Source organism: Pseudochaenichthys georgianus, chromosome 18 (genome assembly GCF_902827115.2).
Source record: "Pseudochaenichthys georgianus chromosome 18, fPseGeo1.2, whole genome shotgun sequence".
NCBI lineage: Eukaryota > Metazoa > Chordata > Actinopteri > Perciformes > Channichthyidae > Pseudochaenichthys > Pseudochaenichthys georgianus.
This window is the reverse complement of record NC_047520.1, coordinates 5,986,442-6,002,572: the sequence shown is the minus strand read 5'-3', so window position 1 is coordinate 6,002,572 and position 16,131 is coordinate 5,986,442. Positions and strand designations below refer to the sequence as shown.

Genomic DNA, 16,131 nt, shown 5'->3' with positions numbered 1-16,131 from the left:
AAAAACGGTCAACAAAGGAGTAGCATGAAGCTGCAGCGTCGGAGACGAACCGCACTTGGAGAACCGCAAAAAAGAGCCAGATTTACATCCATTTTAGGATTAGGAATGAATCCAACTCAAATGAGTTACATGAAACTAACCCGAAGAATATAATATCAAAAAGTTAAGCGAAGTTATTGAACTGTTTGTTCAATTTTAGTTAACTTTGCAAGTATCGCGAGATGACCACTGTAGGTCTCGGACAAAAGGTCCACGGTGCGGTCAACCCGAGTTACGCAAGGTTAGTTTGCAGAAAGCGGAACGTGGTCGAGTTAATACCTTTATTAATGTGACTTTAAGACATGTATCGGGTATAATTTGCAATCACCTCGGCACTGCAGTGTCTCACCTGGTGCTTATGTGGGCTCACTTTTACGGAGTTTCTTTATAACATGAATCTAATGTGACAGTGCTGCTGGTCTGTAGTACAACAATAGTTATTTATTTCAAGCAAGTTAAAAGTGGGAACTATTTGATATCAAGTTAACTTGGGTCACAACATAATAATACGCTGATGAATGTTTTCAGGCTTCCAGCAACATGTGGAGGCTGAGGAAGTTAATGCAATGTATTTATATGTGAGCTGTGAGGATGAATATTTCTGATTTCTTAATTCTGCAAGATCATGAATTACGCTCGGTTTCTGACAGCTGTCAGTGCAGCTAGAAAGCCCTCCGCGATCAGGATGCTGAGTGAGTATTTTTTAAATAAACACGTGTTTAAAATGTGACACTCGTTTCATAGAAAATATGCAGAAAATGTTGTGTTATCTAGTGCAGGGGTTCCCAACCCCCGGTCCGCGGAAAGTTACCGGTGCGCCAAGTGGGAAGAGGAGCGTTCCAACCGTTTAATTGCAGACTGTTATGTGTATGTGGAAATGGCAGTGCATACATTATTTTTAGTGGCGGTCCGATATTAGTAATTATGACGTCATCCCGATAAACCCGATACAAGTATTAATAGCCCCGATAATATACAATATATTTTTTGGACACTTCTCCACGCTGCTTTCAAACTCTGAGTAAACAACGTACGCTTCACTGGGAGGCTGTCTGAAGGTGTACACATATCTCAGATGGACTTGGTATCACATTAGGAACGATATTCAGTGATAATTCGGGCAACAATAGCTGGTTTTAAGGATTTATTCGAGCGGATCACAGTTTAACACAGCTGAAGACTTCTCCACGCTGCTTTCAAACTGTGAGTAAACAACGTGTGCTTCACTTGGAGGCTGTCTGAAGGTGTACACAGGTCTCAGGTGGACTTGGCATCACATTAAGAACGATATTCAGTAATAAGTCTGCCAACAATAGCTGGTTTAAATGATTTATTGGAGCTCGCAATGTTTTGAACAGACATGCCCATGTCAACTCGTTTTTCTTGTTGTAGTCCTCGCTGTTCGCGTCCGGATATCGCCATCGTAACCACAACCTCACACACTGGTACTGAATGTGCATCAAAGTGTTCCTATCCAGCCAAATATACCAAAAGATTTATGTAGACGACAGAAGAAGCGATCGAAATGTGTATTTCAGTCGAAGGCCACGCCCCCACATCTGTCAACCAGTTGATCGGGGAACCAGTTAAACCGGAACATCTGCGCTGCTAAACTAGCGGCGAATCCAAAGCCAGCTGCAAAGGCACGGGGCTTTTACCTATCGACGAGGCTTTTGAAAAAGGCAAGAACTTTATTTGGGAAAATAAATATGGTCACTTTGAAGAGTCAGAACTGTTCTTGGCTTTGTTTTGTTCATAGTAGTAATGCTCATGTCATTTGCTCACTACTAGTCTTTTTTTACCACCAGGTGTGCAAAAACTACAGGTACATTTAATATATATAATAGGCCTATATTATATTATTATCGGTTATCGGTCTTGAGAAGCAGGAAGTTATCGGTCTCGGTTTCAAAAACCCAATATCGTGCATCCCTAATTTATTTGAGATATATTTCAAACTCGGACTTCATTTTAAGGACATGTCGGCCAGGGGTGTAGAGCTATATGTTTATTTTATTAGCTTTTCTTTTTAATGACTGATTTTAAATGCCATTTTCTTAATGTTTTTCATTTTGTTGTAAAGCACTTTGAATTGCATTGTGTTGAAAAGTGCTATATAAATAAACTTGCCTTGCCTTTGTTTAAGCACCGGATTAGCAAAACAGGAGAGAAAACCAGTTTGACTTGATCTATGAATTCATGTCCGGGACTCTCACGGTATCTGCTGCCCGCAGCTGTTTTATAGAAGGAAAACCTCCGTCACTTCATGAAATGGCTGCAGCATACGGACCAGCGCGCCGAGAGCTGTGCCTTTTTACGCACCGCCTTCGCTGTGTTTACCTTCATCAGAACAGCGAGTGACTGCAGGCTGCTACGTGTTAACCACACACACTTCTACACACATCGAACTGCCCGATTACTCCCCCTTTTATTAGTTTTATGAAGGAGATGTCCAGTCACCAAGGTGTGTGTGCATGCGCGCGCTCTGCTCTGTGTTTGTCCGACACCGGCATTTATTTTTCAAATGATCATGAACAATAATTTACACACATCTGGCTAACTCCATAAGTAGCCTATATGCGGGTGTTCCCAAAATAAATTAGTTTAATCTTAATCTCGATGTAGTGCTAAATGCTGTCGGACGTGCACCGGAACACAAAAAAAAACGACACCAGTTCTTTTTTAAACGTTGTTAATATGTTTTGGATGCATATTGTTCTAGTATTTGTTCAGGCTGTTACATACAATTAGCCTCTGTTGCTACCTGCTGGTGGTGAGTACATATTAAAATCAGTTAAAATTGACAACCGATCCGCGATTTTTTTGTAATGTATCTGCCGGTCCTTGGCACAATACAGGTTGGGAACCCCTGATCTAGTGAATGCATGTACAGGCTTACCTGCTATAAGTTTAGCAGTGCAGCCCCTATTCACTGGTTTTGAACTAGTAAATGTGCAATATATTGGGATACTTTATGTGAACAAATATGACATTTTATGGATCAACAAATCAAATAATTCTAGAAGAAATGTCACATTATTCGATGTCACTCCTATTAACCTGGCCAAACACACAGAGCCAAATATGCTTTAAAACACACCTTATATGTATATCAAATGGGGGAAATGATTACGAATGTAGGTTGCTAGTAATCAGTCCCTCTCATCCATCTCTCTGCTTGTAATCAGCTGAGCTGCAGCAGCGGTCTCCTCCGACTATGATCTCTTTGGCCGGAGGAGCTCCAAACCCCAACACCTTCCCCTTCCTGTCAGCCTCCTTCAGCCTGAAGGACGGACAGACGCTCAACTTCGACGAGGCGCTGATGAAGAGGGCTCTGCAGTACTCTGCCTCTAACGGGTGAGAACATCTCCAGAACAAAAACAGACATTACTTTACAGTACATCAGAAAAGTGTGCAGCAGCAGGTGGAGGTTATCATTCTTCTACTAAAGTTTTATTTTATTCAACAGTTGCCTCTTTAAACTGTGTCAGGCTGAAATATAATGTTCATTTAACCTAATGTTGATTTTTCGTTTTTAGGTGAGACGTTTTTGTTACTTATGACTATTCCAAACACAATATATAATAATACGTATATCTACTGAAACCTACCCAGCAACAGCACCTAAAAGTGCTTTTATAAAAGTATAATTAACTGGACTGACAGCATTATACCAGCATGTTCAGTTCTGGAGTTAATGTTCATCACTGTGTAGAATCCCCGAGCTGCTGACATGGATGAAGAAACTGCAGAAGGACCTCCACAACCCTCCGAGCCCGATGGACATGTGTGTGACGACGGGGAGCCAGGAGGGGCTCTGCAAGGTACCCACACCACCTCTACTGTTAGCTGTTATAGTAGCAGGCGGTTAGGAGATCAGCTAAGGGTGATGACGGTGAATGAAGTCTATCGAAGCACAACATATTGACTGAGAGTTTGCAAAGAGCCTTGCTGTTAGCGCCGACGTGATCCAGGAATAATGTGTGCAAGTTTGTGACACCTCGAGGGTCCCAGCAGGCCAAGTTCTCATAATGCAGCTGGCTCCGCTACCGGCCTCATCAACAAGGCCCGGCTCGGGCTGCGCGATTTTGGGGGGGAAAAATCGAATTGCGATTTCTCTGACAAATATCGCGATTCGATTTGTGATATTTGTTTTTAAGCGACCCAACGGAAGTTTATTGTAAAATGCGGCCATATCTCTGGCTAGGAACATCGCATCAACGCGCTCCCGTCTCTAGCACCCCCGGTGAAAGAACTAAACTTACATGAAACGTCCGTTAGGTTGCTTTAAAGTCAAGCTTCAGTTTAAGATTCACCCTGTAGTTCAAAAATACTTGGCAGTTGGATCAATCTGTCTATCACCTTCTATCATGGGCCACTTCTGATTGGTTAACAATGGCTGGTACATGTGGAGCACAGCACTTCTGATTGGTGTGGATGACTGACACACAAGAAGAACAAAAAAAAAAACGTTAAAAAAAATCGCAGGCTTTGCGATTCGATAATCGCATCATTTGAAATTGCGATTTCGATTTCAAATCGATTAATCGTTCAGCCCTTGGCCCGGCCCCCCCACTGACGCTTTACCTCAGCCACAACGCAGACCCTATGCATTACATTAATGCAATATTGGTTTTCTTTTTTTTGTATTACTGCCGATTATTATTCCATATTTGATTCCATTGCATTGCAATGTAATACTGTTTTATTATATTTGTTATTATTTTTCTAATTCTCTACCCGTGTTTTTAATTCTTGTTTTACTTTTATGTATGCACCACGACACCGAGCCAAATTCCTCGTACGTGTAAACCGACCTGTTAATAAACCTGATTCTGATTCTGTTAGGACAGGAGTGTGAACACAAATGCAAGCCAACAGCCGGTGGTTCTTCCTCAGCGCCAATCAGTTGTTGTCACATCAAAGAAAGACGTTGCATGCAGGAGGAACGACAGATTTCCTGAGGCACACAATGTTTTTCTGACCTGGGGTGATGTTTGGGGTTTCTAGGTGTTTGAGATGCTGGTCAACCCTGGAGATAACGTCCTGCTGGATGCTCCCACCTATTCAGGCACATTAGCAGCGGTGAGAAAATGCTTTGTTTCTTTATGACTACACACTCCCACAGTAACTCCAGCTGCTGTGACCCTCTTACCTTTTGGTTTTCAGCTCCAGCCTCTGGGTTGCAACTTAATAAACGTCTCCAGCGATCAGCACGGCATGATACCTGCGGCCCTGAAGGAGGTTTTGTCTCGCTGGGACCCCTCAGAGGTCCACAAGCCCGGCAGCACCGCGCCCAAGATCCTCTACACCATCCCCAACGGAGGAAACCCCACCGGTGCCTCCATGACGACGCAGAGGAAGCAGGAAGTGTACGAGGTTTGTCTTCTTCTACAAAGTCACACATCACAGCCTCATTTAGATTTGTAATATGACTGCATGTTCACACGGCAGATGGTTAATGAATCACTCTTCTCTGATTGATGCAAAGTGGCCGTTTGAGCGCTGACTCGGCTAATTAGAGCTTGTCGTGAAGCTGATTTCCCTGCAGATTCACGCAGTCGTTTTTTAATGAACGTCCCCCGTGTCGTTAATAGCTGGCCAGGCAGTACGACATGCTGATCATCGAGGACGACCCGTACTACTTCCTGCAGTTTGACAAGGTACAAAGAGAGTTCCCCCACATCAAGTTCATTTCCTCACATTTAAAAAGGTGAAATAATCAATCTGTGTCTTCTGTTATTACTCTGTGGTCTGATCTCAGCATACAGGCTGAACCGAGGAGCCCTTTTTTAAAACATTTAAATCTTCCATTGAGATTTTTGGAACAAAGCTTTGACTACAAGTCGTTATATTTTACGACATCCTACCCTGATAAGTTTGTTGACTTTTTTTATATATGGGTGGAAGCCTCACTTTGTGTGCAGCAGCTGAGCAAACCGTTTTAAAATGAATTAAAACTTGTTTTAGGAAAGCTTGATGCTCCAAGTAGGGATTGAAGCAGAATGTTAACTTAGACAAAAACATGTGGTTATTTTTCAGAATGATTCCATTTTCTTTTTTAAATCGATTTTGGTCTTCAAAGTATGATTTATGTTGTGACTCATTTGTCAGCCGTGGGCTCCCACCTTCCTCTCCATGGATGTTGACGGGAGGATCCTCAGGACCGACTCCTTCTCTAAGATCCTGTCCTCGGGGTGAGCGTCTCCCTCTGTGTTCAAATGTGTGTTTCCCTTAAAGAGTCAGGACCTGAATTACAAACAGGATGTGTCGCGCATACGTAGACTATGGGCTAATGGGGGTGTCCATTGATTCCAGTTATATGATATATTTTTGAACCTCAACGTTTATGTATTTTAGTGTATATTTACAAAAACGACTATCTATTAGTTAATTTGCCTCTAAAAACAAATGTTAACAGACACGTCCTTTTACAAACACACCAATAACCATGTTAATCTTTAAGACCCAGTTCACATCCTTCAGAACCAAGTCGTACAAATCAGATGTTTGAAATATTATAACATGCTTGGAGGGGTGTTAGGCTTAGGGGTGCCGACTGTACATGAGGACGTCTGTTAGCCACATTTTCTTCAGGGTCAGTCAGGATATCCAAATCCGATCTGCGTTGATTCCTTGCTTCACTGCTTCATGGATAAAGGGTTTCTATTCAAGACTAAGGAAAATAAAGTATATATGTTGATGTCTTTGACTCTCTGCTTGTTTCAGGCTGAGAATGGGCTTTGTGACGGGTCCCAAGCCTCTGGTGGACAGGGTGGTGCTGCACATCCAGGCCTCCACCATGCACACCAGCACCTTCACACAGGTAAACGAAGCCATCGCTTCACACCGCCACACCCTGCTCGATCGACATGCTGCATTACTGGTTTGGATGCAAACATATTGATGCTTTGTTTTAACTGTGTGAAGTCATTTATTCATTCTAAAGTACAGCAGATAGAACCTCACGGATACATAGCATTTTATAGCTAACGTCTTTGATGCTTTCAACCTCCAGCAACCTGACATTTACCGTGCAGCATGAGGTTCAGCATGCTCTCTCCACACACACAGTGACACCTGCTGTGAACCTCGCCTCAGTGGCAATAACTCTGAGATATTTAAAGATAGAAACATGAAAGCATTTTAAGTCAAAGAAAGAAAGGTGCGTCACACTCCGGATGTACAGATCTGAGGGGGATTTGATACCTTAGGGTCATTTTACAGTACAACAATGTTCTGATCTGTTCCAGTCAGTATGTAACATGTAACCTGCTTCCTCACAGCTCATGGTGTCTCAGCTGCTGCACAGCTGGGGACAAGATGGCTTCCTTCGACACATAGACGGGTACGCCACTTCCCCAATGCAGCTGCACCTGCTCGACATTACTAGTTCGACTGGTTAAGAAAGATATTTGATATTGAACACATGATACAGCCATCACGAGGCCACACGGTGCATGACACCGTTTTCTCTCCTCCCACAGGGTGATTGAGTTCTACAGGAAACAACGCAATGCCATGATCAGCTCTGCAGACAAGTGGCTCAAGGGTGTGTGAACAAGTCCAAACACATTATAATAATCAACAGCGCATAGTTCATATTTGGTTGAATTGATAAATAAGAGATCAAATTGGGATGAGTCATGAAGCGCACACCCCAGGCGTTCCCTTTTTTTCTCTCCTAATGTGTGTGTGTGTGTGTTAGATGTAGCAGAGTGGCACGCCCCATCAGCAGGCATGTTCCTGTGGATCAAGCTAAAGGGCATAGCCGATACCCAGCAGCTCATTATGGAGAAAGCCTTGGAGAAAGAGGTCAGCACACTTCCTGTTGAATCTCACCCTCACACATTAATCCTCTTTGTGGTTTAATATGAAACAAAACCCAATGTACTTACTGCAGGTTAACTTTCTGTACTGTAATATCAGTACCCAGAATGCATTCCATTGCTTCTTTCCGCTCGGTTAGTCTCCGTCTGTCAGCAGATCTTTTGCATAAGGGGCAAAGCAGGTTTTGTGTCTGAACAGTAGCCTCATCCCAATACCCCTCCTCGACTCCTCCTTTCCCTCACTCGCGTCCCTTCCTTGCGTCTTAGCTCCGCCTCCGTAAGATGCGAGCGAGGGACACGAGGAGGTGACGCGAGGACAGAGGAGTCCTCAGGTATTAATTGGGATGTCCTCGTTCACTCAAACGTCACTCTTAACCGACGTCTGTTAATGAAGACATGTGCACAGCTGTATCCCCTCTCAACGGGCTTAACTGAATAACCTTTAGAACCGGCCCATTTGTTGTTAATATTTATTTAAATGAATGAATCTCTCTTGTTAGTCAAGGAATTCAATGATGGTTGGTCCTGCTTTTGTGTTTTAGAAATGAATTGCACATAATAATTCCCACGGAGCTGTGAGCACTTTTATGTGACGCTTTTCCACTCATCTTCCAGTTGTCGGTTTTCCTCTGTTGAAATCGACCAGCTGTGAAGGTGGGGGCGGGGCTTGTATATGCGAGTAGTGAAAACACTTCTGCATAGTCTGCTCGCGTGTATCCTCCCTTTCGTCTCCTCCCTCACCCCTCCTCGACTCCTCCGTGTGCATTTCAGCTATTGGGACGTCCTTTCAAAATGGCGTGTCTTGATCGAATTCCGGGTCAAGTCCCGGAGGAGGGGAAGAGAGGAGTCGAGGAGAGGTATTGGGATGAGGCTAGTGCAGGGGCGGACTGGCCATCGGGACGTTCGGGACGAATCCCGATGGGCCGGTACTGAAGTGGGCCGGCCGGACGATGTGGGCCGGCCGGTAACCGGCAGGGCTCGACATTAAATGGCCCGCTGGCCCGGAAGCTCTATTTAGACACCCCGGGCCAGCATAATGTACTTTCCACTTGCCCGCTCGGGCCACTAAAAATATTGCTTTAAAAAAAAAAAAAAATTCCTGTGGTATTGGTATTTTGACTAGCAATTTAGTTAAATTGTTTCGTTTATAAACCATTCGCCAAATGTTTTTAAAGGGAAATGGAAACACTTTTCAAACTGCTTTCCATGCGACAATATTACCATTAGGAAATGTATTTATCTAGTCTATTTCCAATGTAAACGATCGAGATACGCGAATTTACTTTTTGAAATATGTGCCTAATGACCATGGGCGCTTCCATTGCTCCGGGACTTTCCCAGTGACGTCACTGATTGGGTACGGCTTCCTGGGCCAAAGCTCAATAACAAACAACATGGCGTGCAATGCACCAGTAGTTTACATTACAAGAAAACGGTCGTCGTCAGGAGTTTATTGTATTGCCCCAGGCTGCACAAATGGATTTTATACAAAGAAGGAAGAAGTACATTTCCATAGGCTGCCACTAAAGGATGAGAAGCTGCTCAAAGTCCAGTCTGGATGCCTGGTTCAATACAAAACATTGGATTTGAAGCCAGGATCTGTTCCCACAATATTCGATTTCTCAACGTATGCAGTCGGGAACACCGACCGTCCCAGCACGTCGGCCGCGCAAGACAATGACAGTGTCAACAATAGTGAAGTTCGAGCCACCAAACAAGTTGCTTCAGCTGCCGAGAGAGAGGTAAATATTGCAGCACTACCAGATTACTAGCTCACACATGTATTTACTGACACAGTGTGACCTTATTAATTAACGCAATCGCGTCCAAACTAAATGGTAGCTATTATGACGTACAATAGAGAATTGGGGGTGTTCTATAGCTCAACTAATTAAACTGGCATACACACGCTCATCTGTCGAAAACAGCCCTAAAAAGGCTAGTATTGCTATTGATGGATGGTATTGCAGGACCCAGAGCGGACAGCAGATAACGGAATTGCAGTTGTATTGCTTATAGATTATCAGAACATTTCAAAGGGGACACAGCCCCATTGGATATTAACCTATGGATTAACTACATCATCGTTTTTATCGTTGTAATGCCATTGAAGACCAGTTTAGACCAGACAATGAGGAAGGTAAGCCTGGCGTATGTTAGTACCTAGCGCCACTTGTTTTGATGTACGTTTTTGTGGATAACCTCGCGAGTTTGTATCTTTCAGTGTTGAGGTGGGCACCGTTAGATTCTGTGTCTCCTTGCGATCATAAACGATGTGTTGGATGTGCGGCTAGGATAAGTAATAAGGGAGCTAGGAGTGATTTTCGGTGCAGTAATAGGTTAGCATTTTCGCTCGGGGCTAATTCAGAGGCTCACTGTTAGCATTGTGTTTTTTTAATTTTTTTATTCCGGATCGTATGCCACTCTATTCGACCGAATCGGTTCATAAGCATAGGCCATGGGATGCCTGGTAACTGTAGATGCTTCCACATCAATGTCATCTCCCGACGAATAGTCAAATTCATCGTTCAAAACGTCGATCTCATTGCAAAATTCCTCCATCGCTGCTATATCTGCTCCGTTGTGTTGACTTCAGGTGGAGCGAAAACACAGCCAGTGACGTCACCATTTGGGACTCCCCTAATGGCGGCGGCCTGGTCCCGGAATTCCCCACCCGGCCGGCGGATAATTAATTTTCTTTTGGCGAGTAATATCATATACAATAAATATTACGATCAATATCCATTGTAAAATGAATAAACTACCGGAATATTATAACTGTAATTGGTGTTTCCTTTCCCCTTTAATACCAGCCGTAACCGGCCAAGCGCCGGGCAAAAAACAATCTTCAAATAAAAGAAAGTCACCGGAGGAGTTAAAGGAGAGTGACAGGGAGCATGAGAAGAAGAGGGAGAGAAAGTTTCAGTCTGCTTGATGGAGTTGGCTGCAGTGACGCGTCCTAAAACCCTTTTATAATCTATATCTATCGATTAGATTTATGATTCGAAAATTATAAAAGTAGGGTAGACATGTGGAGATTATCCGGCTGAACAAAACGTGCATTTATCAAACAGGTTTGTTTTCCACAGACCTTATTTCCAGCTATTTTCCAAAACCCTTGTCGAGGGAACCAGCAGCTTACTTCCTGGTTTTAGGACGCGTCACTGGCTGCACCTCTCCATATGATGCCAATATAAACAAGGTCTTCTGTCGGCTCTGTACATCAATGCCGACCTATGCTGACAAGTAAGTGAAGAGTAGACCATATAAAGAAATTGGCGAAATGTCCCAGCAGTTTAGGATAATGAAGGTTCAGGTTCTAATCAAATAAATTACATAGCCATTACATGTCTAACTCCTAATGACAGGAAGGCAGAAAGTGCAATACAAATAATAATAATAGCAGACATTTTTTAACAATGACCACAATATCATTATTTTAATAAACCAAATATGAACAATTGAGGAAAATGAGGAAGAACTGATGATTAAAATGTTGTAGTACAAGTAGTAATGTAGTTAGTGCATACATTACTACTGCAAGAAATGTGTTAATTTTCTTCATTATTAGTCGATTATTTTTTTTGGACGAATGCTCCGGGCCAGTTATACATTATTTACCCTTAATGTCTACCGCTAGTAAATTGTCTACCCGTCCATCCGCCCGTCGACAATTTACTAGCGGTATTTACTGGCGGTACCGCGGTGGGCCGGCGGTACCGAAGTGGGCCGGTCGAGAGTCCCGGGCTGATTTGTAGTCCCAGTCCGCCCCTGGGCTAGTGTGTGGGATGCTGCTGCCGAGCTGCCATTGTGAGAAGAGTGTTTCATCTCCCACACAGAGTATCTAAATCCCTGCTAGCAAATAGCTGATTAGCCGAGTTCAAACAAGAGTGGGTGTTATCAGGATGTTCCTAGGTTTCAGGATATTATAAACTACCACACACACAGGGGGAAACACAACTCCTGTTGGGTTAGCTTAGCTTAGCACGAAGACCTAAGGCAGGGAGAAACAGTTAGCTTTGATCCATCCAAATGAAGACTAATACAAAAGCCAGCACTGCTAAAGCTAACTAATTAACATGGTACTTCTGATTTGTTAGATCTGTATAACAACCAAGTGTAAAAACTATTTAGGAGTTATGTGCTGGACTATTATTGGCCAGTTCAAATATGTCTGCATTTGCAATTAATTAAACACACAAACAACTGCTGATTAAATTAGAACATAATGGTTTTGTTCCCATAAAAATAGGATTAATCAATATTTACCTGTCTGTCGAGCCTCCGAGAATAATCTGGCATTAAACTAAGAGAACACAAGTCATGTATGTATGTGTGTGTGTGTGTGTGTGTGTGTGTGTGTGTGTGTGTGTGTGTGTGTGTGTGTGTGTGTGTGTGTGTGTGTGTGTGTGTGTGTGTGTGTGTGTGTGTGTGTGTGTGCGCTGTAGGTGCTGCTGGTTCCCGGGGGGGTCTTCATGATCAACAGCAGTGACCCCTGCCCCTACGTCAGAGCTGCCTTTTCTCTCTCCACACCTGAGCAGATAGACGAGGTACACACACACACACACACACACACACACACACACACACACACACACACACACACACACACACACACACACACACACACACACACACACACACACACACACACACACACACACACACACACACACACACACACACACACACACACACACACACACACACACACACACACACACACACACACACACACACACACACACACACACACACACACACACACACACACTTTACCAAGACTCTAATCCCTCGTAATTTTTCGACAGGCTTTCAGAAGACTCTCATCTCTCATCAAAGAGGCCAAGTGATCAACGAAGATTTGTATTTCCCCTTAAAGATGCGGTTTATTGTTAAAGGATTATTTATTAAAGTTTAAATATAAAATAGCCAATGGAGGACCCTCAGAGTCCATGTACTTGATGCTGAACCATTCGTACAAATGAATGAGTTTTAAAACTAATGAAAAGACGACCGTTGCTAACCTCCTTACTTGTTGCTCCATCAACACACAACACATGAACCCTGTACTGTATCAAAAAGTAAATACACTTTTTTGTATCTCTTTGTATTTGGTCGTTTGAGTCTTTTTCCTTTTAAACAACATATATTTCCCTTGTGGATACAACAGTTACACCACCAACAAATTCATCTTGAGTTGGTACGAAGGATAAAAACAGTCGTCTAAATCATGACCTCTTTCTACACTGGACTGCACACTCTGTTAACCTCACGATCAAACCTCTAGCAACACATACCGCATCCACAACAAGTGGATTGTGAAACCTGACGCAGAAGAAAGCCACGAGTCCAAACGCAATACAGTTGTTCTTAAAGGTGGGGCAGGTACGTTTCAGAAACCGGCTCGAGTGCAATACAATTTGAAAGTACACAGCCGAAAAGAACCCGCCCCTTCCTTCAGACTTCCTTCCAGAGCAGCTCCTCCAACACACACGAACAACAAGTGGCCGCCTGCTGCTGCTGGCGAGTCATTGAAGTACTGCTGCAATGCACGCCCAATGACGGCACGCCCAATGACGGCACGAGACACATTTGTGCGTGCACGAGATGGAAGGCTGACAGACAGGGCGGCCCGGCTAAACGGATTGGTTGTACTTTTTACAGTATTACGGCTTCTACAGATGACATTTTTTCATGGATTTTTTGTCAAAGCACTTCAGATATTCATTGCTATCGGGATGTTAAGAGCATTCCATGGAATATAACAACAAGTGTATCTCGAGCCGGTTTCTGAAATGTACTATACCCCACCTTTAAAACTAATATATAGATATAGACTAATATATAGATAATCTTCTGCTTTTGCCTTTCAATCTTCATATTATGAGGTTTTGAGGCCATGTCGTCACCGGGGGTTGACCCAGGGGGTTGTTCAACACTTTTAATCCCTATCTGATCGGATCAGATTTGGATTGTGGGGAGTTCAAAACCAAAAAACAGGATTAGGATTACTTTGATATCCAATCAGATCAGCACATCAAATCCAAGCTTTAATCTGGATCAAATCTTCAAAACGGGGAGTTCAAACCGGCAACACAGGATTGGGATCAGTCTGATCCCCAAAAAACTGGATTATCTTGATCCCACCAGAGGGCTGGATTTCCAGAGCAAAATGTACTGTACAATCTATTTGAAAATGTGTTTCAGTATAAACCAAACCAGTGAGTTGGAAAGATGGACAAAAAGGGGCCGAATTTTACATCTGCTGAGACGCATGCACTGCTGCAGAGTGTAAGGAACCATTATGACTCCATAGTTGGTATCTTTAACAGAGAGGGTGGATCGACTAAAGTGAAGAGCGGAATATGGATGGAAGTTACAGACCATGTGAACGCCACGGGATCTGGACACAAGAGGACAGTGGACCAAGTGAGGTTGAGGTGGAAGAATTTGAAGCAGCATGCTACCAAAGACCGCAGCCAGGCTAAACACCCACTGACGGGTGACAAACCATATAGGGGACAATACACAGATGTGGTGCTTGATATCATTGGTGGTCAGCAGTCACAATCTGTACATGGGATACCAACCGTTGTACTGGATGGTGAGTCGCAGGTATGTGTCATTCTATCCTTGTCCCAGAACTACAATTATTATCTTGTATAATTGCTATTTTCATAGTACAATGGCTATATTTCTTATATAGCATCCTTGTTCTTATCGTATTACAATTTTCCAGGAGCTTGCATGCTTGTGATCATCTTATTAAGGGGTATAAAGTATAGATAAACGTTCATTTCAGGTCGTCAATGCCCCTGATGTGGCACGCGCCATTGGAGACGAGGTCCTCCTGACCCATGTGGATCCAGAAGCTGGACCTTCAGCCAGGCCCGATGACGCACTGCAAAAGCCACCTCGAAAGAGGAAATGCAAGCGCACCAGACAACCAGAGCAGAGGGACGATGCCTACGAGACTCTGCTGAGCCGTGACACGGAGAGGGCGGAGATGCAGATCCGTCTGGCCAAAGAACAGATACAGCTGTGCCGGCTTCAGCAAACTGAAACGTCACTGAGGATTCAGCTCCTCAAAGCACGCCTGGGTGATCCAGCTGCCTTCGAATGAATGTTTTTATTGTTGTTACCCGAGTGGGAGTATTTTTTTTAATTACAATTCCATTATGATTTAATGTCCTATATGTATTTAAAAATATAATTAGACATTATAGAAGTCTCTGCCATGTGGTCTCTTGTCGTCCGGCAGCGGCTCAGTCAGGGGCTTGGACTGTGAGCTAGGGTCGCCGGTTCAAGTCCCCGACCAGACCTAAAATATGGAGTGTGGACTGCTACTTGGAGAGGTCCCTGTTCACCTCCTGCCCTGCCGTGGTGCCCTTGAGCAAGGCACCCCCCCACACTCCAATTGCTCCGCGGGCGCTGTACAATAGCCCACTGCTCCTAGTACTAGCCTCCTGGGTGGGTTAAATGCAGAGAACAATGTCACTGTGTGCTCTGCATGTGTGACCATTAAAGAGAGTTTCATCCCCCCGTTCTATTCTTCCTTGTATTGTTTTTCATATCCACGTGACTAGATGGAGATCTGTAGGATTAAAGCACTGATATTCAGGATCTAGTAATCTTGAAAAGTCTGAATCGGGATCAGGGTAATCCCAGTTTTGAAATACTGGGACAAAATCTGTCCGAGTTGTCTGAACATGGGATTTCAAAATCTGATCGGATCTGATTGAGATTAAAAGTGTTGAACTACTGGGCCCTCGTGACCTGAATAAACAGCAGCGTGGTTAGCGATCAGAATGTTCTGTGAGTTGTGGACACTGTTGTATTTCCCTTGGCACAGACTTCCTCCCCGTTGTGTTAATATGTGGCACCTCGTGAGCAGAGGGACTGAGCTCTCAGGAGTGTTTGTGTAAAGCTGAAACATTCATCCGTGAAGAAAAATGGGGTCAGATTGTGGGCTTTAACATCAGGCTTTTGCAGCACAGAAGAAAAGGTACTGGAATCCTCCAATAAGAGATTAGTGTCCTGACTAGTAAAAGTAAAATATGAGTAGTCAAATGCAAGTATTAAAGAGGGAACCCTTACAGAAAGTTACCTTTAAATGTTATGAAATTGAATGTAGAAAAATAACAATACAAATGTTAAAAAGAAAGCACCAGAACCTCTAATTTAGAGAACAGCTAATGTGTGATAAACACAACCACACACATTACTTTAAATATCCATATTTCTATACATAGATGGAGCA

General features: G+C 43.5%; 2 protein-coding genes across 3 annotated transcripts; both read left to right on the top strand.

The window, feature by feature from the left end:
• The first annotated feature begins 16 nt into the window (after window positions 1–16).
• aadat (aminoadipate aminotransferase) lies at window positions 17–12,981 on the top strand. Of its 2 annotated transcripts, XM_034105811.2 has the most exons (14): window positions 17–280; window positions 662–731; window positions 3,228–3,396; window positions 3,755–3,863; window positions 5,050–5,124; window positions 5,209–5,418; window positions 5,637–5,702; window positions 6,154–6,236; window positions 6,769–6,865; window positions 7,326–7,387; window positions 7,527–7,591; window positions 7,748–7,854; window positions 12,317–12,418; window positions 12,680–12,981. In XM_034105811.2, the coding sequence occupies exons 2-14, from the start codon at window positions 665–667 to the stop codon at window positions 12,719–12,721; spliced, it is 1,254 nt and encodes a 417-aa protein (XP_033961702.1). In that variant the 5' UTR covers window positions 17–280; window positions 662–664; the 3' UTR covers window positions 12,722–12,981. The 2 variants fall into 2 exon arrangements, with proteins under 2 accessions (XP_033961702.1, XP_033961703.1); XM_034105812.2 differs by lacking the exon at window positions 662–731.
• A 1,124-nt stretch (window positions 12,982–14,105) lies between these two features.
• Window positions 14,106–15,012, top strand: LOC117464042 (uncharacterized). The gene is made up of 2 exons (XM_034106570.1): window positions 14,106–14,486; window positions 14,674–15,012. The coding sequence occupies exons 1-2, from the start codon at window positions 14,106–14,108 to the stop codon at window positions 14,992–14,994; spliced, it is 702 nt and encodes a 233-aa protein (XP_033962461.1). The 3' UTR covers window positions 14,995–15,012.
• Window positions 15,013–16,131: the final 1,119 nt, after the last annotated feature.